Genomic DNA, 25442 nt, shown 5'->3' with positions numbered 1-25442 from the left:
GACAGCTACGCTTCTACTCAAACAGAACCAAAGCTTTCAGAAAGACAGAGCAACTACTAGTGGCATATGCTGCAGGATCACAAGGAAAGGCTATCTCAAAGCAGACTATTTCAAAGTGGATAGGCCACTGCATTTGTTTCTGCTATTCACAACATGGCAAGTCAGTGCCTAAGGGCATTAGGCCACATTCAACCAGAGCAGCAGCCACTTCAGCAGCCTTCCTCAGGGGAGAACCAACCAAAGGCATTTTAGAGGCTGCTACCTGGAGTTCAGTGCACACCTTTACAAAGCACTATCATTTACCACTCTACTCTAAATCCAGGGCAGGCTTTGCCACTGCAGTTCTGCAGGGCCTCATAGCCGCTCCTAATGCTATTTAGCTCCAGCCTCCCAACCATAACTTTGGGATTCAACCCAAGTGTAATGACTGCAACAGTGAAACACGAAGAACATAGTACAGTTGTGTACACTTACCATAAATGTAGATGTTCAAGTGTATTCACTGTTGCAGTCCAGGTTACCCACCCACCATCCCCCATGTCTTTGCTGCAACTTATCTGCACTTCTCTAATCTATACAACCTATGTGGTGTATTTGCTTGTAGATGAAGGTATAATATATTTTGGTGCTTGCATGTTTTATTGGCATATTTTTAGCCTACCCTTTTGGGGGCACCTGACATCTGGGGCAAGAAAAACTGAAGTAAATGGCGTCTGCTGCATCCTTTATACCCCTGGCACACTGACGTCAGGGAAGAGGTGACAGCAACCGATGCCAGACCCAGACTTTGGAATTCAGGCCGACTGAGGGTAGCCTGCCAGCAGGATAACCCAAGTGTAATGACTGCAACAGTGAATGCACTCGAACATCTACATTTATGGTAAGTGTACACAACTGTACTATATTGGCCTTGGAAATTTTAAAGGATCACTTTCGACCAGGCACACTGTGCTGTGGTACATCAACAAGCAGGGGGGGCAAAGTCCTTCCTCCTTGCAGACTAGCACTGCAGGCTTGGGAAATTGGGCTGGGGAAACATAACATTCTCCAAGCAATTTATATCCCTTCTACAGAAAATGCGATGGCAGATTCATTGAGCAGGACCATGACCCTGTCTTATGAATGGATGCTGAACAGGGACTGATTTCTGGATCAGGTCCATTGATGGGGGTAACCCAGATGTGGATCTCTTTGCCTCCCCCATGAACAGACAGCTTTCGACCTTCTGTTCTAGGGTACCTTACCCAAGAGGTTTGGAGGGTGGATGCTCTCTCAATTTCCTGGAAGGGGATATGCACCTATGCATTCCTTCCTTCCCTCCCTCTCATACAAAGAGTCCTGCTGAAAATTCAGAAGGAACAGCATCAAGTCTTGCTGGTGAATCCCTATTGGCCAAGGCAGCACTGGTTCCCTCTTCTATTTCACCTAGGCAGTCACCACAATTTACCCCAGCGAATGGACCTGCTCACACAGGACAAGGGAACACTCCTACACCCCCAACTGCCCACACTGAATCTCACACTGGGTGATAGGGTGTTGATTCCCTTCAGTCACCTATACTCAGAAGATGTGGTCCAGGTTTTGCAGGAGGCCAGAAAACCGACTTCTAGAAAATCTTATCTGTCAAAATGGAAGAGATTTTCATTGTGGTATTTAAAAAAAAAAATAACCTGCAACCACTGGGAGCAGAGCCTCCAGTGGTCTTGTCTTGCCCGTGTGAACTTATGAAGTCTGGATTATCTTATTGTTCCATTAAAATACATTTGTCTGCCATCAGTGTCTGTCTGCCCTTAGTACCTCCTCTAACACCCAGGTTAGAAGTCAAACTCTTTTTGAGAGGAGCACTTCATCTCAGACCCCCAAGGAGGCCCATTCCCCCCTTGGGATCTTAACTTTGTCCTGGAAAAATTGACACTCCCACCCTTTGAACAGCCAAAGACTACACCCTCCAACACTGCACCTGAAAGAATATCCTCCTGTTTGCCATCACATCAGCCAGAAGAGTCTTGGAGCTCCAGGCCCTTATGGCAGATCCCCCTTCACTGTCTTCTACAAGGGTAGGGTATGCTTGCGCACTAACCCCTCTTTAATGCCCAAAGTGGTCAATGAGCTGTCTTTAAATCAAACTATAAATCTGCCAACCTTTTTCCCCTCTCCACAGAACAAGGCAGAGAGGATTCTTCATTCCCTAGACGTACACAGATAGCTCAGGTATTACTTGGCCAAAAACAAATCCCTATGCAAATCAGACAGGCTCTTCTTTTACCACCCAAGAGCCCTGGGTCAACCTGTTTCCAAGCAAACCATATTCTCTTGGATATCTAAAACTATTTCATTCTGTTATACTAGTCATGGTAAGTCTCTCCCAGGCCCAGTTAGGGTGCAATCTACCCGGACAGTGTCCTCCTCTGGGGCATTCTTTAAAGGATTGGACACAGCTGCTATCCTCAAAGCAGCTACATGATCCTCTGTTCACACTTTCACTAGACACTACAAGGTGGACATGGTCTCCATGGCCAGGGCAGGTTTTGCCAGAGCCATCCTCCGTGGGTTTATGGAAAGTGCTTCTGGTCCGCTTCCCCTTCCTTAGGACAGGACCTTTTGCACTTTCCCTGATGTCATGAATACAGCATATGAATAGAAGGACATAGTATTGTTGTGTAAGAACTTACCATAACTTTAGATGCGCGGCTGTATAGTTTCCCACCCAGCCTTCCCCCTAACACTTGCCTGATTCCTGACTCCTGACTGCTGGAGTACCTAGTCCCAAGTCACCGACTCCGGTGGCATTCATTTCTGAGGTGGATGCGTGCTGACGTCCACTTTATACCCAATATCCATTTGCAACCGACATCGGAGAAGAGGTGCTGGATGTCGTGTGCACCCTATCGGTAGCATTTAACTTTTGTATAACGGCCAGATGTTCAAGAGTTCACCAGAGCAAACTCCCTGATGTCATGAATACAGCAGCATATAGAAGAGAAGGACATCTAAGGTTATGGTAAGTTGTTAATCAGCAATACTTTCCTCGTCTACACCAAAAATCAGTCCTATAGCTGGAAATGACCACATGCACTCCCGGGATAGGAGACCAGACTATCATGTGCACTGTCCTGCCTCTTCCACCAGGGCTTGATCCATACTCTGGTCAAACCCAAATCTCTGTTTTCATAGTCTGACAGCACTGATTCCTGGATGTTTTTTGATAAAGGTTAAGCCTAGCTTTGTAAGGTAGCAAATAAGAACTGACTTGTGAACTTAAAAAGATTTTTGTACTATTTCTGAGCAGTTTCTTCATCTACATTGAATGTGTTGCATAGCGCTTTTAAGGTAATGGTTATCTCTTTTGTACTTGTTACAGAAGTGAACAGATTGCCGCAATCTTGGACCAGAAGAACTATGTTGAGGAACTTAATAAACAGCTAACGTAAGATACTTTATTTTATTCATTTTATTGACATTTGTTTACTAGCAAAGTCCAACTGGGCAGGGAACTCATTTTCAGAGGAGGCCTAAGGAGAAAAGCTCCAATAACAGGACATTTGACATACTTACACCAATATGCAACTTGTAATACAGCTGTGATGACAGAAAATATGACAATGCAATATTTATATAATACAAATGAGATAGTACAATGAACAGTGCAATATTTATATTTTAAGTATTTACAGTTTTCTGTAACAATCTAGTTAACATTATTGTGTTTCTGCAACTTTTACAGTTTGAGGGCTTTGCAAATTCAGCCATTTTATTGTAACGCAGCACTGGTTTTGATATTAGAATATCGTGTAGCTTGGTTAGAATGGGAGAAGTGTAGAGTATGGAAGGAAAGTGATATGAGCTAGCAAGTGGAACTCTGGAGGGGGTGGTGATAAATGTCTTTGTTTACAAAGCATTCACAGTTTTTGCTGTGTTTTTTTAATGGAATTTTGAATAGATTGGTCAAATTTAAGTTGGTCATCAGTTATTACGCCTAGTAGTTTGGTATAGAAAATGACTTCTGTAATGGCGCTATTTAATGACAAAACTTTGAAGTTGCCTTTGTTAGGTGATAGGGACTTGGAAAAAAATGATTATTTTTTGGGGGGGTGACGAATAGTTAATTGGCAGTTAACCAATTTTTGATGACTCTGAAGGCATGTCATGTTTTGTCGTTGAAGGCAACTGCTGAGTAAACGAGAGTTACATTGTCTGTGTATTGTATTAGAGAAGTACATTAGTAAGATTGTTAGTAAATATATTAAAGAGAGGGGGGCCAAGGATGGAGCCTTGTGGGACCCAGTGTTCACTGGGAGGGAAGGAGGGAAAGCAGAGAGCCATTTAACAGATTTACATTCTATCTGTTACCAGCCAGTTAAGAGTGGAGTTGAATAGACCTACGACAGCCATTTCTGATAGTAGTTTGGGATGGGTACAGTATCAGAAGCTTTACAGAGGTCTAGAAAGAGGGTGGAGATTAATTTATTATCATCCCTGACCTTAATGATGGTAACTAGGAAGGATATAAGGGTAGGTGTTGTATTGTGCTGTGAGTGTAGGAAGTCAAGTACTGTAACAGTTTTGTGGATTTCATTTTTCCAATTTTATTGAGGAATGACAGTGAAGCAATAGGTCTAAGATTTATTTCTGTAGCTTTATCTCCTTTATGTAGTGGTATGATATTTGTTTTTTTTTTCCCATAAAGAAGGAACATGCGATTGTTTGATGGAAAACTTGATTAGAATAGAGATTGGGAATGCAGTTGCGGAGAAGGCTAGCTTCAGGTATTCTTTAAAGGTAAGTTGTCGATAGAGGTGGAGCAGGGTTCGAGTTTTGTTAATAGATGTTTTTAGGATATAAAAATTGGTTGTAGTGGGAAAGTGAGGCTGTTGGAATTTGGATGTGTATTGAGCTGGAGTGAGATGGTAAGGAACTTGCTAGTACGAGTAGCTGTAGAGTTTATGATGTGGGAGATGAATTTGGTAGCGGTATCCAAGGGAGATAAGTCTGGGTGAAGGTTTGGAATATTAAATGCGCCAAGGGTATAAGATTTTATTTACCAAATACCAGCACTTGTTTAGAATTACGTTTTAGGTTAAGTTGAGGAGGCAATTAATACTGTGTTCTGTTGATGTTGACCTGTTTTTGGCAGGGTTTTGGAGATATTTGTAGTTTTGTAAATGCACTAGGGTTTTGGTTTTGTGCCATGCTCTCCAGGCATTGTCTTTTTATCATTAGAGTTTTGCTAGAGTAGGGTAACCAGGGGGACTCTTTGGTTTGGACTCCCCTCCTTATAGGGGCTAGGCTATTTAGTGTGCCAAGGAAGACTGTGTGGAATCTGAGAATGGCTTCATCTGCTAATAATGTGTGGAGGGAAGACCAATTAAGTTATTTAAGAATATTGTTAAAGTCCTTCGGGACTAGTAAGGTTGCGGGATTGCTGTTGTTTTGTATGGCAAGTAGTTAGTCTGTGGACACAGGTGGGAGGACAGATTAGGGTTTGATACCATGATCCAGTCTAGGATGGAGCCAGTATTGGTACTTTTGTTGTAGGAGGTTATAAGATGAGTAAATCCATACAGGTTAAGACTAGCAAAGGATTTAGTCACCCATCAGGTTTTGCCAGTCTGTGTTAATGTCTCCAAGAATAATGGTTTCATAAGGTATGTTAGTGGATATCCAGCATAGGATGTCCTGTAGAAGTATGTTGCTTCCTGGAGGGATGAAGAGAGAGGTAATGTATATTTTTTGTGGTTAATGACTTTGATCAGAAGGATTAGAAGTTCAGGGTTGTGAAAATTCTGTTGGATTAATGGAGGTTAGAAAGACTGAGAGAGTCAGAAAAGGAAAGAGCTCCTCCTGTTGCTTTTGTGTGTGTTTTGTCAGAGTGAAGGATAGTGTAACCTGGGGGTAGACTTTCAGTATTTTTTATATTAGGTTTGAGCCATGTTTCACTGACTGTTGTTATATGTGAGACTTAATGACTGATCCAGGAGTGAAATTCAGATGCTTTATTTAACATATTGAGGGATTTGGGGAATGATGGTGTAGCGATGGGACTATCACGGTTTGGTAGTGTTGATATGTAGTGTATGTTCCTGAATTGTATTGACACGTGTATTTGTGTATTTGGGATGGGAATATTTAAAGTTCAGATCCCAGTAGTTTTTCTTCTTTGTGATGTCTTATCTGACTCCTTTTCTTCTTTTGCTACCCTGTTCTCTCCCTCCCCCACCACACACAATGCTGTGTTTTGTTTTGCTAATCTGAGTGCCTTATGATTTTTTTTTTCTTGACCATGACATTTTTTGTTTTGCTACATTTGACAAGTGGAAACCTCCATTTGAGAAGTCACATTTTCAGTAGATTATCAGGGGGAAAAAACACCAGAGCAGCAGTTAGAACTGCAGCAGTTAGAACTGATCAAGCAACCTACTGGGTAGCACTAGAAAGCCTTAAACTGATACAAGCCTTCTACCTTAGAAGAGAGACTTTTGGGGTGATTAAGTATCAGTTTTCTGTACTTTCTTGCTGTACTTAACTGTTTTCTGCCTAAACGCGGATTTCCCATTGTTTATTGTGATTTAAAAGCTTTTTTTCACATACTGCACTTATTTGACTGCCTGCACTTTTAAAAAGTTGTTTTTTGTTTAAATAATTTGTTCAACTGTTGTAGGCTATACACTAAAGTGCGATAGCCTTTTCTGATTGTTTGTAGTTGTTTAAAGCTGTTTTAAGTGTATTTTGTACTGTTTTTGCCTTATCTTTTCAAAAAAACAAAAAAAAAACCCCCAAAAATTCCTTGTTTCCCACCTTTCTAAGCTAGTATAGTCCAGTTTTCAGGCTAGTGCTGAATTCAGGGCTGTGATACTAGTTTCTGAGTTGCCCATACCTTATTTGGATAGAAGGAAGTTTCTCTGTTCACCTGTGAGAGAGGGGAGTTTTGAGCAACCTATTTGTCCCTGGAGGAGTGGTTCCAGCCAGAAGTTAGTAGTTTATTGGCCATTTTGGGCTAATTTCTATCCCTTTCATTTCCCTACTAGAAAAAACGAGTTTGCACGGTTTTGCGCACCGGGCAGTGCCGGTTAGCTACGGTTAAATTATTCCCGGCACCACTTAGTCTCCTCTTCAGTTTTTCCCTTAAAACTAGTCTAACGCTTAACCTAAGCACTCAAAAAGCATCTTACAGCCCAGCACTTGCTCATATCTAATAGCAAGCACTAATATACCCTGACACTGATTGCCCAGCAGGGCAAGGCTCTTTATTCACCCCTCACCAACCAAGCAACTAAGCAGCTCTCCCTACTATTCAGGCATGACCAAAGGGCAACTTCAGGTGCACTCTCCAGTCCAGCTGGTGAATTTGGGTACCCTGAGGCAATGTTACAACTGCCTCACGTACGCAGACAACCCTCTCCTCCTACCACAAAACACTAACATATACGAGAGATGCAATTATACAGCCAAACTGGAAGCTAAGCTGTCTCCACCCAAGACTGGAACAGACGGTCAAGAGGAGAAGGTTAACACTTGCACCACACCTCCAGCCGCACAGAGACCTACTAAAACAGCACTGGCAAAAAATACACAAAATCATATTCTGAGGCTCTAAATAAAAACCTGCAAAAGCATCAGAGACCCAAACAACCTGCACCTCCCGTCACAAACCAGACACATAAAACACAAAATCAGTGTGCTGCACAATCACAGCCCTTAAGGCGAAATAACATACCTAACACACTAGTAATAGGTGACTCTATAGTCAGGCACACTGACATCCCACTCACTAGGCTGGACAAGCAGAAGGTTACTGTTAGCTGCCTGTCTGGAGCCAGAATCCACCACATAACAGAAGCACTCAGGCCACTCCAGAACAAGTACAAATATGACTCTGTCATTGTTCATGTTGGTGTGAATGACCTGAGATGTACCTCCCTGGACTACATGAAAAGAGACTTGGAAGAGCTCTCTGATCATGTAGCTCAGGCTGGTATGACCCTGACCCTGAGTAGCATCCTGCCCTCACCAAGAATGATACCTCAGTATAAAGAAAAAAATGATCAATTTCAACAATTGGCTAAGCTTCTGGTGTCATTCAAAGGGGATCCAGTGTCTGTCAGCCTGGGAAGACATGCTCAACATGGCGCATTGCTTTGCAACAAACTGTTTGCACCTGTCACCACTAGGCTTTCGAATACTGGCCAAGGCTGTTGCTGCCCCATAGTGCCTTTTTTAGAAAGGCTCAAAAGTCAAACCCACCTCCGTAAACAGCACAATTAACAAAAAACTGAGGGTTATGCTACTCAGTGCCAGGAGTTTAAATCTCAAAATGCACGCGCTCGAAGCACTCCTCAGTATGGAGAACGTCGACATCTGTGCAGTAACTGAAACCTGGTTCAAGGCTCTAGAGAGCACCCCAGCACTATCGGGCTACAACTCATTCCACACGTTTCGGCCACAGAACATGGACCGAAACACAAAAGGGGGGGTGTATCCATATTCATCAAGGATACCTACACCTCCAGGTTAGTGGCGCAGCATGATACCTCTGAGATCATCCATGTGCAACTAACATCGGGCAAATCTGCAATGCAAATTGTGGCCTGCTACAGATCACCCTCCATGACCCAGGAACACCACTCCACCTTTCTGGAGACACTGGAAAACATGAAGGTCCTGTAAAACACCCTGATATTGGGCGACTTCTATTACCCTACCATTCACTGGGAAAACTACTCAAGTGTAAATTCCCAGGCCCAACGCTTCCTAGAATTCATCAACTCAAATGCCCTGGATCAGCTGGTAAACTCCCCTACCAGAGGTGAAAACATATTGGACCTGGTCATCACCAACATGGGCGACAGGTGTTCCACACCGGAGGTCAACCCATCACTGGTTAGATCAGACCATAAACTAATCACTCTGGATGTCCACACCCCCCACCACCCCCAACTAAGGAAACCACAGAAAAAACTTTTCTAAAGCAAACTTCACTTTACTTAAGACAGAGGTGGTAAGTTTCACATCCCCCACGCTAAAGGATAACGCTGCCAAAGATGCAGAAACCTTTACAAGTGCACTCTATGAGCACCTACAAGGATGCATGGATTGTGCCATCCCTAGCAAAGCCAAAACTCACTCCTCTAAGAGAAGAAAACCAGTTTGGTGGACCCCTGCAATAAACAGGCTATACAATGGAAGGAGGAAACATTTCACAAAAAAAAGCAAATCCCAAGAAGGAAAGACATCCCTGATCAGTATCCGTAAGAAACTAAGGTTCCTCATGAAATCATCCAAAGCTAACTTTGAAAGAAAAATAGCCAAGGATTCAATGGATAACCACAAAGCCTTCTTTAGCTATGTTAAGAATCTAAGTGGCAACTCGCAGATATGCACTGAACTAGTGCAAAATAGCACAAAATATACTGAACCTACTGATATTGCCAACATCCTGGCAGATAGATTCAGTGCAAACTTCACCCCCCTCTCACCTCCAAAAGGGCCCACAACAATACCAGAAAATTGTAGTGTCCCAAAAATCACAGACGCACAGGTGAAAACCCTTTCAAAAGCCAAAAACATAGCGTCAATGGGACCAGATGGTGTCCCAGGCTGCGTCTTGCACAAACTACAGAACGAACTAACCCCCCACCTAAACATGCGGTTCATCCTCAGCCTCTCCACAGGCTATGTGCCCATAGAATGGTGCACAGCAATGGTTATTCCTCTCCACAAAGGAGGGGCCACAACTGACCCTGGTAACTATCGCACCATAAGCCTGACTAGCCTGGTCTCCAAGGCTATGGAGCGCATCATCATGGAACTCATTAACAAAGACATTGGGAGCCTCCAAACACTTGACCAGACCCAGTTCAGCTTTGTTAAGGGCAGATCATGCCTACTAAACCTGGCTGACTTCTTCGAGACAGTCACCAAGGCCATAGACGAGGGAAAGGTGGTTCACGCAGCCTACCTTGACGTCGCTAAGGCTTTCGACACCATTCCCCATTCGGGTATTACAGAAAAACTCATCAGCCTGAACATAAACCCCTACGTCACGAGACGGGTTGCCAACTGGCTTACAGACAGAACTCACACGATAAGAATAGCGGGCTCCAGGTATGACTCTAAACCAGTCACAAGTGGTGTCCCGCAAGGCTCGGTCCTGGGACCCCTACTGTTCGGCATATACTTTTCAGAAGTACAGGCAAACTCAGGAGGACTGTGGCTAACCAAGTTTGCCGATGACTGCAAACTGGGAACCATAATTGACTCTCCGGCTGACACGGACATCCTCCAAAAGGGCCTTACTGAGACAGGCACCTGGTGTCAAAGTCATGGCCTCAAGCTAAATGCCAAAAAACGCATAGTCATCCCGTTTGAGAAAAATAAAACACCCATGAATTACCACATAGATGGCAGCCCCCTTAATACGGAAGAGGTAATAAGAGATCTGGGGACCCAGGTAGATAGTAATCTCTCCTTTGACAATCAAATTGCCAAAGTAGTTAGGAAATCCTTCTATGCGGCCCATCTAATTACTAAAGGGTTCGCATCTAGAAATAAAGAGGTTGTAGTGCCCCTCTACTCGTCACTCATTAGACCCATCATAGAGTACAATGCCCCATTTGGGATGTACCTCATAAGACACTTCCAACAACTAGAAAGACCACAAAAGTACCTCACCAAGAGGATTACTGGCCTCAAACATATGTCCTATGCAGCCCGACTGAAAAAACTCCGGCTGTACTCAGTGGCATATCACTTACTCAGAGGTGATCTCTGCCTGACTTACAAAGCCATGTCCAACTCAGAACTGAGTGACATGCTCCACCTAAAGAAATCCAAGTCACTGCGAGCCAAATGCTCTAGTGAGCTAAACCTCGTCACAACAATAAGTAGAACATGCTGGAGGAATAGATTCCTGTCACAGAGATTCCCCATGCTTTGGAACAAAATTCCAAATTACATCAGGCAGAGCCCTTCACTAACACTCTTCAAGAGAAATCTTGACGAGTGGATGGGTAACAGAAAATACACCCCCTGAGATCACTTCATTGGCTCTGCTTGACAGAGGATCAGTTAATTAATCAATGGGGCGGCGAAAGCCGACACACTCTGGCTAGGCTTATAAATGCCCTCGGGCAGATAGCTTAGTACCTACCTATGAACAGATAAACAATAATAAAGATATGTAATGACATTTGTTAAGGTAAGGGGAAAAAAGACAAAATAGTTTGAACTAAGTATTGGCACTTTTGTTGCCATGACACAGAGAGCAAGTGAAGTATCAGAGGTGTTGAAATGCTAATAGTGGAACCGGTCAGGATAAGATCATCAGCAAAGTAAAATAAGCCAAGTAGGACTGTAGCAAAGTGCAATAGCAACAGTAAAGGCTGTGTAACTGTGAGGTCAACAGATATTATCAGATTAAATAGATTGCAGTAACCCTTCAGATGATCGCCATAGATAAACATCCTGTTGCATCACAGGTGCTTTTTAGTCATGAGTTTAAGCTGGCTTTCTTTGGAGCGTATCAGTTATGAGGCGTTTTGTGCCATAATTTACCACTTTGTTTTTCGATTTTGGGACAGCAGCTGGTTTCCCCATTGGTGGTCTGAGTTTAAGAGGGCAGAAAAAGTGATTAGTGTGAAGAATGTAAAAGCTTGTGTGAAAAACAGAACTATATGACAATCAGTTGGAGGGAGAACATTGTAAGCTGTGAATAGGAAGGCATTGTCTAACCTATGAAGATTCTAAATATAATTGTCCCTTTGGCATGTACCTATCCAAACATATTTCCCAGCATGAAAAACCTTAAAGATACCTCACCAAGAAAATCTCTGGTAAAAGTTCCCAAACTTATAAATAGCATCTAAAAGCCTTATCACTCTAGACCGTCTTATACAGGCTCTTGTATGGGTGACATATACTTGGCCTGCAAAGCTATGAAAAACCCATTCCTGCTTGACCAGCTACAACTTAAAAAATCTGAAAATGCCGCCAGTAACTGCTTTAAAGACCCAAGTTTAATTGCAGTATCAACAGAACCTGTTGTAGGATTAAATATCACTCCCAAAGGTTCCCTTAATTATGGAATTATTTGCCACTTCTTGCCAAACAGTTTACTTCTGAAGCCCTTTTTAAAACCAGCATAGATGGGTCAGTTGGAGTTTGTAAGCTCACCCCAGGTTATGTTCTCAGACCTTTATAGACAGAGGTTAAAAGCAGTGGACATTGCAGTGACTTTCCTAACAGTTGTCTGGAACTACTGCCCAGTGCAGACCTGTGAACCATTTATTAAAGGTTTCAGACAAGCACACCATTGTTTCATTTCTTTTATACCAGGAAAGCAGGGCCAGGACAGGTACCAAGCAAGCATTCTCTAGATGGCTGACAGCCTTTGTGTTCTGTTATAACCACCATTTCAAATCCTTGCAGGAGCAAGTTAAAGAAAATTCTAGTAGGGCAGTATGTTTAAGACCTCTGCCCGAACCTCCAGCAATATCTATTCCAGGCACTCCAAATGAGAGATACAGTCCAGCAGTAGAACAGGGTTTGACACTGCAGTCTTTTAGGCTCCTGCATCTTAGATGTGTGGCCAGATTACCAATGGCTTTAATAGTCTTATGAATTAATGTATTATTATCATTATGTATTATGAATGATGTTTCAGCAGTAGTCCTTATGATGAACATGTTGTGTGAGCATGCTCTTTGTAAAGTAGATGTCCAGATATAAGCCACTAAGGCCCATTCTTCTACCTTTTACCTAATGTCCCTTCAGGGATCTCGCCCATTTGGGGAGGAATGTCAAACCTTAGCCTGTCAATATCAACCACCTCTTACCAGACAGGATGGGTACACCTATCCACTTGCTGACAGCTTGTTTCTGCACGCAGAAAATAATTGAAAATTTTTTGGACTGTTTTGAAGTCAGTTGGATGAACAGATGCTAGGCTGCATGTAGGTGCCAGGCACTGCAACTGATCAGCAGCAGTGATCCTTGTAGTCAGACATACTGCTCTAGTGAGAATGCCCACAGCTCTACGTTTTTGCCCTTTTTAATTTCTCCAAGACTTTTGGGTTTCTAATACTATGATAGGAATGGATGCCATTCTTAAGTCAAAGTATGATTAAAGTTCATGAAATTAGTATTGTTTCAATCTTTGATGTTAGCCATCACAATGTGCCCAGACTTGAATCCTCCTGCAATTCATATGGAGTTACATGTATCGGTAACGTATCTAAGTACGATTATAAATTACTTTTTATGAGACCCATTGCTCCTACTACTATTGGAACTGTCTGGGTATCCTCCTTCCACAATAACCTTGTTTCTGCCTGCAAATCTTGGTATTTTATGACTTTGTGCCTGTCTGTACATAGGCCACTGTAATCATTGGGTGCAGCAATTTCTGTGATCAATGCTACTTTTGTCTTCTTTTCCTGGGCTACTATGTCTGGTTTTCTCTCATCTGTTTTTTTGAACTGTTAGTAATGGGTGAACCCATGTGATATAAATGTCATCATTTTCTATAGTGCTTTGTGGCTAATTTTTCCATTTCTTCTCAGCTACTTCAGTATTATAATGTTTGTACAATCCCCAGTGAAACAGTCTTGGCACATTATTATGCCTTTCAGTGTGCAAGCCTTCTGCCATTAGTGCATCACACCCAGCAGTAAGATGTGCGACTGTTTCCAGTTCAATTTTATAGTACTTGCATTTGTTTCTCCAACATGATCGATGAGCTTTGTAAATCAATGCATATGCAGTCCACTGTCCTGTGCTGCCAATATTAATATTTCATCTTTTGGTTTAAATTCTCCTGTTCTTAACCATTCCTGCGTTGAATCCTGATTGAAATGAGATTGTTCCTTGTGTTTTCTGTACTTGCAGCTATATTTACACATTTTCTACGTTTCTTGCCTTCTCATCTGATCCTTCATGTTATATTCTTTCTTTTGTTTTTTGCCACATTCAGTTGCTGTCTGTTTTTTTTCTACATCTGGTTTGATTTCCATTCTCACTTGACACCGATATGCTTCTGCTAAACTAAGCAGGGAAGTCATCTTAGACTTCTCATATTTTAAAACTTTCACTATGTTTGGATCTTGTGAGGTCAGCAAATATGTATGCAGTCCTACGATTGCTGATCTCTACATGTAATCATTTTTGAGGGGGTCCATACCTCCTTTAGAACGGTGAATTTATTATCTTGGTATACACTGATTTTTATAAATCATTTGCTAAGCATGAAGCATTTTTCTTGTTTTCCTGTCTAGCTGATCCAGTACCTTTTGGGACCAGTCAGCCACCCCAAAACTGTAAGTTAGAACAGGAAAAGCAAATTGGTTTGTAGCTTGGATTTTGTTCCTAGATGTCAGACCTGTTTTGCAGTTTGTATACATAAATGTCATGAAAGATAGAGACAATGTGCAGTGGATAACGAAGATGGTGAAATATAAGTAGCACTCGGTAAGCATTTCTGCACATTTAAACATGTTTGGATGAGCTGAGTTAATATTGAAAATTGAGTTCAGTTATTTTAATATGTTGCTAAATTATCAAAAATAATCAAAACAAAATAGTAAAGGAACTGTTGTTGCCTAATTAGAAATAAGGATAACTACATTTCTTCTTATGGGAGAGTGAAACATGATGTGTCGTAGCACCAGTCCTGTGTGCCTTGCTGTAATTGTGGCTATATTTCTGTTATCTTGCGAGAAAAGTAGTTATTCAGAGGAAAATCAGTAAGAGAACATGTTGCACAATTTGGTCTAAGAACATTACTGTAGAAAGGGTGCAAACCTCATTGGACCAAAACCTACACTCTGGTCAAACTAGAGAGCAAGGAATTATGGGCAAAAATTTACTGAAGCATTTGGGTGAATTTAATAACACTATGATCGATGTGGGTTTGGATTGTAGATCATAGCTTTAATTGTAGCTTTCAACAACAACATCTTGTCTGTACCTGTTCTACACTCTGTATGTACACAGGTGATTATCTGTGACCGTGATTGTGATAAAATGGAACTATGTCGATGTGAGTAAATAGACAAATTTTTAGTTTTGACCCAATCTAGACAGGCTTTCATCCTGAATCCTTCAAAATGTATATGACTGCTATTAAAGCGACCCTGCAATTGAGAGGATATAGAAATGGGGAGTTGAATTGAGTATATAGAGAGGAATGAAAAGTCTGGGGTAACTCAGAGTTGCTCTGGGTGCAAATACGGCATTATAGAAATAACATTGATTAGGTGGAAAAGGGATGCGAGCTAAAAGATAGAAGACTAAGTATATGGGATAGCCTGGATGAAGTTGAAGATGCTCTAATAATGGGGGAAAGGGGGTTACAGATGATAAGATATTTATGGGAAGAGGAAGGCACAATGAAGTTTAAAGACTTCAGGTCTCTTTGAAAGACATTTTATTAAGGAATGAAGATTGGTTAATTCATAGGATAGTGGTGGCTCGAGTGGAAGGTCTCTTTATGAAGCAGAGTAACACTGGACAAGAACATATTAGGAAATAAAAATTGAGTAAAGTAGGGGATAAATGAAGGGAGATTAGGGAACAAAGGCTTGGCTGTATTTACAGGCAGCCTGGGCTTAGGAAAGCAGAGGAAAAAATGAAAATACTAACGCATTCATTATACGATAGTGCGTTCTGAACTACTTCATACAGATTCTGTTCTAATACCATACTGGAAACATGTGGCGTTCTGAGCTACTGCGTACAGATTCTGTTCTAATACCATACTGGAAACATGTGGCATTCTGAACTACTTCATACAAATTCTGTTCTAATACCATACTGGAAACATGTGGCGTTCTGAACTACTTCATACAAATTCTGTTCTAATACCATACTGGAAACATGTGGCGTTCTGAACTACTTCATACAGATTCTGTTCTAATACCATACTGGAAACATGTGGCGTTCTGAGCTACTGCGTACAGATTCTGTTCTAATACCATACTGGAAACGTGGCGTTCTGAACTACTTCATACAAATTCTGTTCTAATACCATACTGGAAACGTGGCGTTCTGAGCTACTTCATACAGATTCTGTTCTAATACCATACTGGAAACATGTGGCGTTCTGAGCTACTGCGTACAGATTCTGTTCAATACCATACTGGAAACATGTGGCGTTCTGAACTACTTCATACAAATTCTGTTCTAATACCATACTGGAAACATGTGGCGTTCTGAACTACTTCATACAAATTCTGTTCTAATACCATACTGGAAACATGTGGCGTTCTGAACTACTTCATACAGATTCTGTTCTAATACCATACTGGAAACATGTGGCGTTCTGAGCTACTGCGTACAGATTCTGTTCTAATACCATACTGGACACATGTGGCGTTCTGAACTACTTCATACAAATTCTGTTCTAATACCATACTGGAAACATGGCGTTCTGAGCTACTTCATACAGATTCTGTTCTAATACCATACTGGAAACATGTAGCGTTCTGAGCTACTTCATAGAGATTCTGTTTTAGTACCATACTGGAAACGTGGCATTCTGAGCTACTTCATAGAGATTCTGTTTTAATACCATACTGGAAACATGTGGCGTTCTGAGCTACTTCATAGAGATTCTGTTTTAATACCATACTGGAAACATGTGGCGTTCTGAGCTACTTCATAGAGATTCTGTTTTAATACTATACTGGAAACGTGACGTTCTGAGCTACTTCATAGAGATTCTGTTTTAATACCATACTGGAAACGTGGCATTCTGAACTACTTCATAGAGATTCTGTTTTAATACCATACTGGAAACATGTGGCATTCTGAGCTACTTCATACAGATTCTGTTTTAATACCATACTGGAAACATGTGACGTTCTGAGCTACTTCATACAGATTCTGTTCTAATACCATACTGGAAACATGTGGCGTTCTGAGCTACTTCATACAGATTCTGTTTTAATACCATACTGGAAACATGTGGCATTCTGAGCTACTTCATAGAGATTCTGTTTTAATACCATACTGGAAACATGTGGAGTTCTGAGCTACTTCATAGAGATTCTGTTTTAATACCATACTGGAAACATGTGGCATTCTGAGCTACTTCATAGAGATTCTGTTTTAATACCATACTGGAAACATGTGGCGTTCTGAGCTACTTCATAGAAATTCTGTTTTAATACCATACTGGAAACATGTGGCATTCTGAGCTACTTCATACAGATTCTGTTTTAATACCATACTGGAAACATGTGGCATTCTGAGCTACTTCATACAGATTCTGTTCTAATACCATACTGGAAACATGTGGCGTTCTGAGCTACTTCATACAGATTCTGTTCTAATACCATACTGGAAACATGTGGCGTTCTGAGCTACTTCATACAGATTCTGTTTTAGTACCATACTGGAAACGTGGCATTCTGAGCTACTTCATAGAGATTCTGTTTTAATACCATACTGGAAACATGTGGCGTTCTGAGCTACTTCATAGAGATTCTGTTTTAATACCATACTGGAAACATGTGGCGTTCTGAGCTACTTCATAGAGATTCTGTTTTAATACTATACTGGAAACGTGACGTTCTGAGCTACTTCATAGAGATTCTGTTTTAATACCATACTGGAAACGTGGCATTCTGAACTACTTCATAGAGATTCTGTTTTAATACCATACTGGAAACATGTGGCATTCTGAGCTACTTCATACAGATTCTGTTTTAATACCATACTGGAAACATGTGACGTTCTGAGCTACTTCATACAGATTCTGTTCTAATACCATACTGGAAACATGTGGCGTTCTGAGCTACTTCATACAGATTCTGTTTTAATACCATACTGGAAACATGTGGCATTCTGAGCTACTTCATAGAGATTCTGTTTTAATACCATACTGGAAACATGTGGAGTTCTGAGCTACTTCATAGAGATTCTGTTTTAATACCATACTGGAAACATGTGGCATTCTGAGCTACTTCATAGAGATTCTGTTTTAATACCATACTGGAAACATGTGGCGTTCTGAGCTACTTCATAGAAATTCTGTTTTAATACCATACTGGAAACATGTGGCATTCTGAGCTACTTCATACAGATTCTGTTTTAATACCATACTGGAAACATGTGGCATTCTGAGCTACTTCATACAGATTCTGTTCTAATACCATACTGGAAACATGTGGCGTTCTGAGCTACTTCATACAGATTCTGTTCTAATACCATACTGGAAACATGTGGCGTTCTGAGCTACTTCATACAGATTCTGTTCTAATACCATACTGGAAACGTGATATTCTTCCAAGATCAATATTCCTTAATAGTGGGATATCTTGCCAAGGGTAGCTATACATCCAGCTAGCATATCAAAGCCTGGGTCCTTCAGGTGCCACACGTCTGACATATGATCTAAGCCTGTAGGTGGGAGGTATATATGGGATATACAGGTACAGAATACTGCAAAACTTCTTTGATGCCAGTCTGAAAGCAGAATTCAGTCTTTGGTCTGGTGGTCATATGTCTATGTGCTGAATACCTTGATGTTTGGGTAGATAAGTACACCATTGGGGGCATTTCCTTTCTTATTGTCGGATATACTTTTACGTATGTGTTATCTAGAAAAGAGATCATGTTAGCTGAGTCTTTCCACCCTCAGCCCCTCCAGAAAAAGAAGTCTAAGAAACTTGAATCCGAAACCTCAGCTATCCAGCCTTCACTAGATGTCTCAACTGTGTCTAATGATGCAACTTTGATTCAACCGGTTTAGACACCTGCCTTAATATTGTGACCCAAGTGGAGGCCGATATGTGGCAGGTCACTCACACATCTGCGGAGGCTGAGCCGACATCTGTTTCTGATGAGAAGGGGGAACCTAGGCTTGTCACTTCAGAAGGGATGGTGGGAATTCCTCAGATTCTTGTTCATTAGGAAGTATCTGGTTCCTTAATAAAGGTTTGTTAGGGATCTGAACCTCTGTTTGTACAAGCTGACATCCCTACCAATAAATGCAAAAGACTAAGCATATTTCTCCCACTCCATTAGTGAGAGATCCTCAGAAGGAATGGCAAGACTTTGCACAGGGGCTCTTCAAAGCCCTTGTGTCTCTGAAACCCCTTTAGAGTTTCCAGGTTCCTTCTGTTGTGGTGGCTTCTTTTTCTTTTACATCTTTAAAACTGTGAAGGGATTCTTTATCTGAGGTGGAGGATCTAGAGTCAGATGAAGAATCTTTACTGTAGTCTTCTCAAATCCAGTCTCCTTTAGCCATGGCTTCTGATGAGGTTGACTTTGTTTCCCCTGATTCTCCATTAGAGGAACTTTTCATGGGGGATACAGTTGTAAAAATGATGCAGTACTGTAAATGGGAGGGTTCTAAGATGTCTGATGCCCACCAGCGACGCTATGTTTTATTTCAGATGGAAACTCCTAAGCCTTCAGCTAGTCCTCTGGTGCGTGAAGCTCTTTTGGATACTTTTACTTTTGCTTCCATGAACCCTAAATCCCACTCCCCTGCTCTTAAGAAGCCTGATCAGTTTTATTAGGTATCTAATACACAAAACTTCCTTTATAAATCCACTTCTTCTGATCCTTCTTTGGTTTTCCTCTCTACAGACAGACCTACTGAATTGCTGTATTCCCTTCTGTTTTGCTAATGACCACTATAGCAAGGTGATGGACACGTATGGCTAGAAAATGTGTACTTCTGTCACCTTGGTCTTTAGAGCTATTAACAATCAGACACATGTGACAAGATATGTGTTCTCTTCTTTCAAAGCTTAGTGATGTCTTAAATTATGCACCTGATTCTGAGAGCAAGTCCTCAGCCCCATCTTTGCTTAGTTTTGCATCACAAGTAGCCAAGACAATCTTACTAAGCATAGCTGAGATGCTGCAGATGCTTCTTCCAGGGTGGTTGCATCTGGTTCAGTTATTTGCAGGTAGTTTTGACAGACACTATAGTTCCTTCCTAAGAATGTTAAAGCCAGATTGATGGATTTGCATCTGGACAGACCGAATTTGTTTGACTTTGCTGCTGCAGAACTGTTTAAAATTGATTTTCCCTTGTCCTGTCCCCAAGTGCCAGAACTGTCCTTCTAAAGTGGGTTCTTTTGTTAGAAGGCAACAAAAGCAACCCAAAAAGTAAAATGTCTACAAAGGGTAGATTTCAAAGTAAATCAGGACAGGATTCCAAAGGTCAAAAATCCTCATTTCCTGACAACCCTGCTTCTTTTACTGTTTTTTCCTCTCTCCTCTCTCCTCTCGGCCAGATTCTAGTACATCAAAGACTGTCCATGTCCTTTCCAGTCTGGAAAATGATCATCACAGACAAGTTGGTTCTTTCCACTATAGAAAAAGGATATAGGATGTCGTAGAAGTCAATTCCCTCTTTTATAGGCATTCCTCAACCACCTCCAAAGCAGTTGTGTTTGTTTTTTGACTCTTTCAGGATCTTTTTGTGTCAGGACACTATTCAGCGAGTTCCTCCTTCCCATGTCAGACGGTTCTACTCCAGGGTGTTGTTCCCATGAAAGAGGATTCTTGGAGACCTTTCCTAGACTTATCTTTTCTCAACAACTTTGTTCTGGTCCTGAGCTTCAGGATGCTAACCCTTCAGACCTTGTTGGCCATGCTACTTCCTCAGGCTTTTCTCTGGATTTGAAGGATGCATATCTCCACATTCCTTTGCATCCTCTTTTAAGAAAGTTTTTTGAGATTATCTGTGTCTTCCTCTCAGTTTCAGATGTTCTTCATATTGATCACTGATTTAGTAGCCTAAGCTGTATTGGTTATGTCCTGCATAGGATACAACAGCCAGCCAGCTTACCGAGCATCAGAGCTCCTTCTGCACACCCAAACCATTAGTTGTCTTGTGCTGAACTGACTAAACGTCAAGTTTTGGGTGCTAAGCCCTTTAGAGCTTTCTTGTAACCAAAAAGAGTGCTTCTTTGTGGGCTTTCGAGAATTGACGATCGGCTTGTGCTGCTGCATTGCTGAGCAGATAAGTTCCCTTTGGGGAAAACCTTCCATATGTTATTTTTAATGTTTAAACTTAGTTTCCTGTTTAGGAAAATATATTTTAAGCTAGAAATGTTTTATATTGACTGCCACTTGACTTTATTGTACTTTTATACAGGAGTGCTTTTTTGTTGACTCCATCACACAGGATTGTGTTCCTGGGGCATCTGCCAGACACCATAGTACAAAGTGCTTTTCTTCCACAGGAAAAAATAGATTTATATTTAAATCTGTTCTAGAGGGTTTCCAGTCAGACTTCTGTCACTGTAAGGGAATTCCTCAGGATTCTACATCTCATGGCATCTGCGATTCTCATGATACCTCTGGCAAGACTCCACATGTCAATGCAGACCATTTCCGAATGGTTCTTTTGGGCTATTACCGTTTGTTATTCTCACCAAAACAAATCTAGTCCAGGCTGGGTCAAGGCACACACTACCAGGGCCTTGGCTTCATCTGTGTTTTTTTTTGGAAAAGGTTTTACTCGAGAAGCAGTAACTTGGTCCTCTGTACATAAATTTACAGAGCTCTACAAGTTAGATTCCTTTTCCAGGTCTAGGTCAGGCTTTGGTAGAACTAGTCTCAGTAGGCTTCTGGACCTTTCACTTTCCAGCTCTCAGTTGTTCTAAGCTACGTCAGTCTACCCGTGTAGGTTAGGCTACTGCAGCAGTGATTAATATGAAGAACATAGTACAGTTGTTTAAGTAAAGTTAACATAGTAATAGATGTTCATATGATCACTGTTTTTGTAGCCACCCCCCCCCCACACACACACACAGTTTTTAGGGTGTTTTTCTAATACAGGGTGTGGACATTTGATTTTTGTTGTTCAGTCTCCCTATCTCAGTTGACCTGAAAGCTCTGGTGCCAAACATGCCTTTTGGTCATCTCAGCTCAAGCTAACTAATGGCTTGGGTGTGTGAAATGTGTGATGCTTTGGAACCTGTCTGTCTATTATATCCTATGCAGGATATAACCCATATAACTTAAGACTACTGCAGCAGTGATCATTTGAATATCTACTGTTATGGCAAGTTTACTTACACACTGTACTTTCTCTTCTTTACTCTTTGGTCTTTCTATGGCTCTGAGAATATTTACCAAATGTCATGTCATGATAATCAAGTATTCCTGTGTTTGGATGACCTTTTCATTTATGCCCCTTGTCTGACCGCTCTTCACAAGGACTTGGAGTTCTCTATGCATTTTCTTTGAAGTCTGGGATTTAGTCTTCTTCTTTTGGCTTTTTCTGGTTAGGGGTCGCTACAGCGGATCACCTGTCCGCTCATGATTGGCAGTGGAGTTTTACGGTGTCAAGTTGCCAGCCCGGTGCCCAACCTTCCATGGAAGGCGCACACATGCACACACTCATGCCTAGGGACAGTTTAGAGGATCCAATCCACATACAGCATGTCTTTGGGATGTAGGAGGAAACCCGAAGTCTGGGATTCACTCTAAACCTACAGAAATCTGTCTACATCTTCTCAAGACCAAGTTTTATTTGGTCGTACTATTTCTGTGACAGCCTTCCTAATGTCAAGGTTCTGTTTCTGACAACCTTGGTTTCCCTGGAGGTACACAGGCATCTCAGGTTCTGCCTAGACAAGACCAAATATATTAGGAAATCTGAACAACTTTTTGATTCTTTACAAGGTTAGAAGCTAGGTTTGCCAGTGTTTAAGAAAACCATTTCTACTTAGATCTCTAACTCCATTTTTTCTATTATTCTTATCACATCTGGACAGAGGAAGGACAACAAGGAGACATGGTGGTGGAATGAGGAAGTACAGGAGAGTATACAGAGAAAGAGGTTGGCAAAGAAGAAGTGGGATTATCAGAGAGATGAAGAAAGTAGACAGGAGTATAAGGAGATGAGGTGCATGGCAAAGAGAGAGGTGGCGAAGGCTAAGGATAAGGTATATGAAGAGTTGCATGAAAGGTTGGACACTAAGGAGGGAGAAAAGGACCTGTACTGATTGGCTCGACAGAGGGACCGAGCTAGGAAAGATGTGCAGTAGGTAAAGGTGATAAAGGACAATGAGGGGAAACATACTCACAAGCGAGGAGAGTGTGTTGAGATGGAAAGAGTACTTTGAGGGGTTCATGAATGAAGAGAATGAGAGGGAGAGAAGGTTGGATGATGCAGGGATAGTAAATCATGAAGTACAATGGATTAGCAAGGAGGAAGTAAGGATAGCTATGAAGAGAATGAAGAATGGAAAGGCTGTTGGCCCAGATGACTTGCCTGTGGAAGCATGGAGGTGTTAAGGTGAAATGGCAGTGGAGTTTTTAACCAGATTGTTTAATGAAATCTTGGAAAGTGAGAGGATGCCTTAGGAATGGAGAAAAAGTGTTTTGGCACCGATTTTTAAGAATAAGGGTGATGTGCAGAGCTGTAGTAACTACAGAGGGATAAAATTGATCAGTCACAGCATGAAGTTATGGGAAAGAGTAGTGGAAGCAAGGTTAAGAAGGGACATGATGATTAGTGATCAGCAGTATGGTTTTATGCCAGGAAAGAGCACTACCGATGCGATCTTTGCTCTGAGAGTGTTGATGGAGAAGTACAGAGAATGTTGGAAGGAGTTGCATTGTATTTTTGTAGACTTACAGAAAGCATATGAAAAGGTGCCTAGAGAGGAGTTGTGGTATTGTATGAGGAAGTCAGGAGTGTCAGAAAAGTATGTTAGAGTGGTACAGGATATGTACGAGGGTAGTGTGACAGCGGTGAGGTCTGCGGTGGGAGTGCCGGATGCATTTAAGGTGGAGATGGGGTTACATCAAGGATCAGCTCTGAGCCCTTTCTTATCTGCAATGGTGATGGACAGGTTGACAGAAGAGATCAGACAGGAGTCCCCGTGGACTATGATGTTTGCAGATGACATTGTGATCTGTAGTGAGAATAGGGAACAGGTGGAGGAGACCCTGGAGAGATGGATATATGCTCTAGAGAGGAGAGGAATGAAGGTCAGCAGGACTAAGACAGAGAATATATGTGTGTGAATGAGAGGGAGGATAGAGGAATGGTGAGGATGCAAGGAGTAGAAGTGGCGAAGGTGGATGAGTTTAAATACTTGAGGTCAATAGTTCAGAGTAACGGTGAGTGTGGAAGAGTGGTGAAGAAGAGAGTACAGGCAGGATGGAGTGGGTGGAGAAGAGTGTCAGGAGTGATTTGTGACAGACGAGTACCTGTAAGAGTGAAAGGGAAGGTCTACAAGAGGGTAGTGAGACCAGCTATGTTATATGGGTTGGAGACAGTGGCATTGACAAAAAGGCAGGAGTTTGAGCTGGATGTGGCAGAATTAAAGATGTTAAGATTTGCACTGGGTGTGACAAGGGTGGACAGGATTAGGAATAAGTATATTAGAGGGTCAGCACAGGTTGGAAGGTTTGGAGACAAGCCAGAGAGGCACGATTACGTTGGTTTGGACATGTGCTGAGGAGGGATGCTGAGTATATTGGGAAAAAGATGCTAAGGATGAAGCTACCAGGTAACAGGAAAAGAGGAAGGCCTAAGATAAGGTTTATGGATGTGGTGAGAGAGGACATGCAGATGGCTGGTGTGACAGAGCAAGATGCAGAGGACAGGAAGAAATGGAAACAGGTGATCAGCTGTGGCAACCCCTAACGGGAACAGCCGAAAGATGATGATGATTCTTGTCATGGTAAACAACTTTCTTCTTCTTCTTCTATTAGAGCTCATTCTACTAGGGCTGTCACCTCTTTTGGAGCTTTTTTCAAGGGCCTGGATTCTAGACCCATTCTAGCAACAACAACTACATCCTCTGTTCTTGCTTTTACTAAACATTACGTTAGATATACTTTGTGTGTCTGTATCAGCTTTTGTCAGGATCATTTCCAGTGTCTTTTGAACTGTTGTTCTGTCCCTTATTCGTCCTCCTCCCCCCTCTCTCTTCAATAGCATTAGTACTGTCCCACTTGTAAGGAGTACTGCAACAGTGATCTTGGAAGGACATAGTACAGTTTAAGAATTTACCATAACAGTTGATGTCCTATCAATCACTGATGCAGTATCCCTCCTTCACCCTTTTTGGTGCTGCTGTTTTCTCTAGCCAAGGTGGGTTATTTTCTTTCTTCCTTTTTCTCAATGTATATGTTCATATTTATATTGTTACCTCTTCTTCTGTGCAATTGTTTGTCCTGGGGCAAGTTAATTCTGTGGTGTTTCACATCTGTTCATCTCTTATGTACCGCCTACCTACGGGTCATTTGTTGGACATATGTAGTGTGGAAAAGCCCAGGCTTTGGTATGCTGGCTGGACATATGGCTGCCCTTGGCAGGATATCTCATTTTTAAGGAGTGCTGCAACAGTGATCAGTAGGACATCTGCTGATGTCCTTCTATTCAATGTTGCAGTATTCTTTACATAGGGCTTGTATTCCACCCATTGACCAGACGTCCGGCCTGTATACAAAAAATTACAGGCACT

The 25442-nt window shown here is 41.7% G+C and overlaps 1 protein-coding gene across 3 annotated transcripts in view; it reads left to right on the top strand.

The window, feature by feature from the left end:
• Positions 1–25442, top strand: part of RUFY2 (RUN and FYVE domain containing 2) — a 2497315-nt gene that overhangs the window by 1600913 nt on the left and 870960 nt on the right. For all 3 annotated transcript variants that reach the window (XM_044055761.1, XM_044055762.1, XM_044055763.1), the window contains one exon: positions 3362–3427. In XM_044055761.1, the coding sequence (XP_043911696.1) occupies positions 3362–3427 (66 nt within the window). The remainder of the gene's footprint in view (positions 1–3361; positions 3428–25442) is intronic.

The sequence above is a fragment of the Protopterus annectens genome, chromosome 14.part0, assembly GCF_019279795.1.
Source record: "Protopterus annectens isolate FY-2018-M chromosome 14.part0, PAN1.0, whole genome shotgun sequence".
Taxonomy (NCBI): Eukaryota; Metazoa; Chordata; order Ceratodontiformes; family Protopteridae; genus Protopterus; species Protopterus annectens.
Note: the sequence above shows the minus strand (reverse complement) of the source record. Positions and strands in the feature narration are given on the sequence as shown.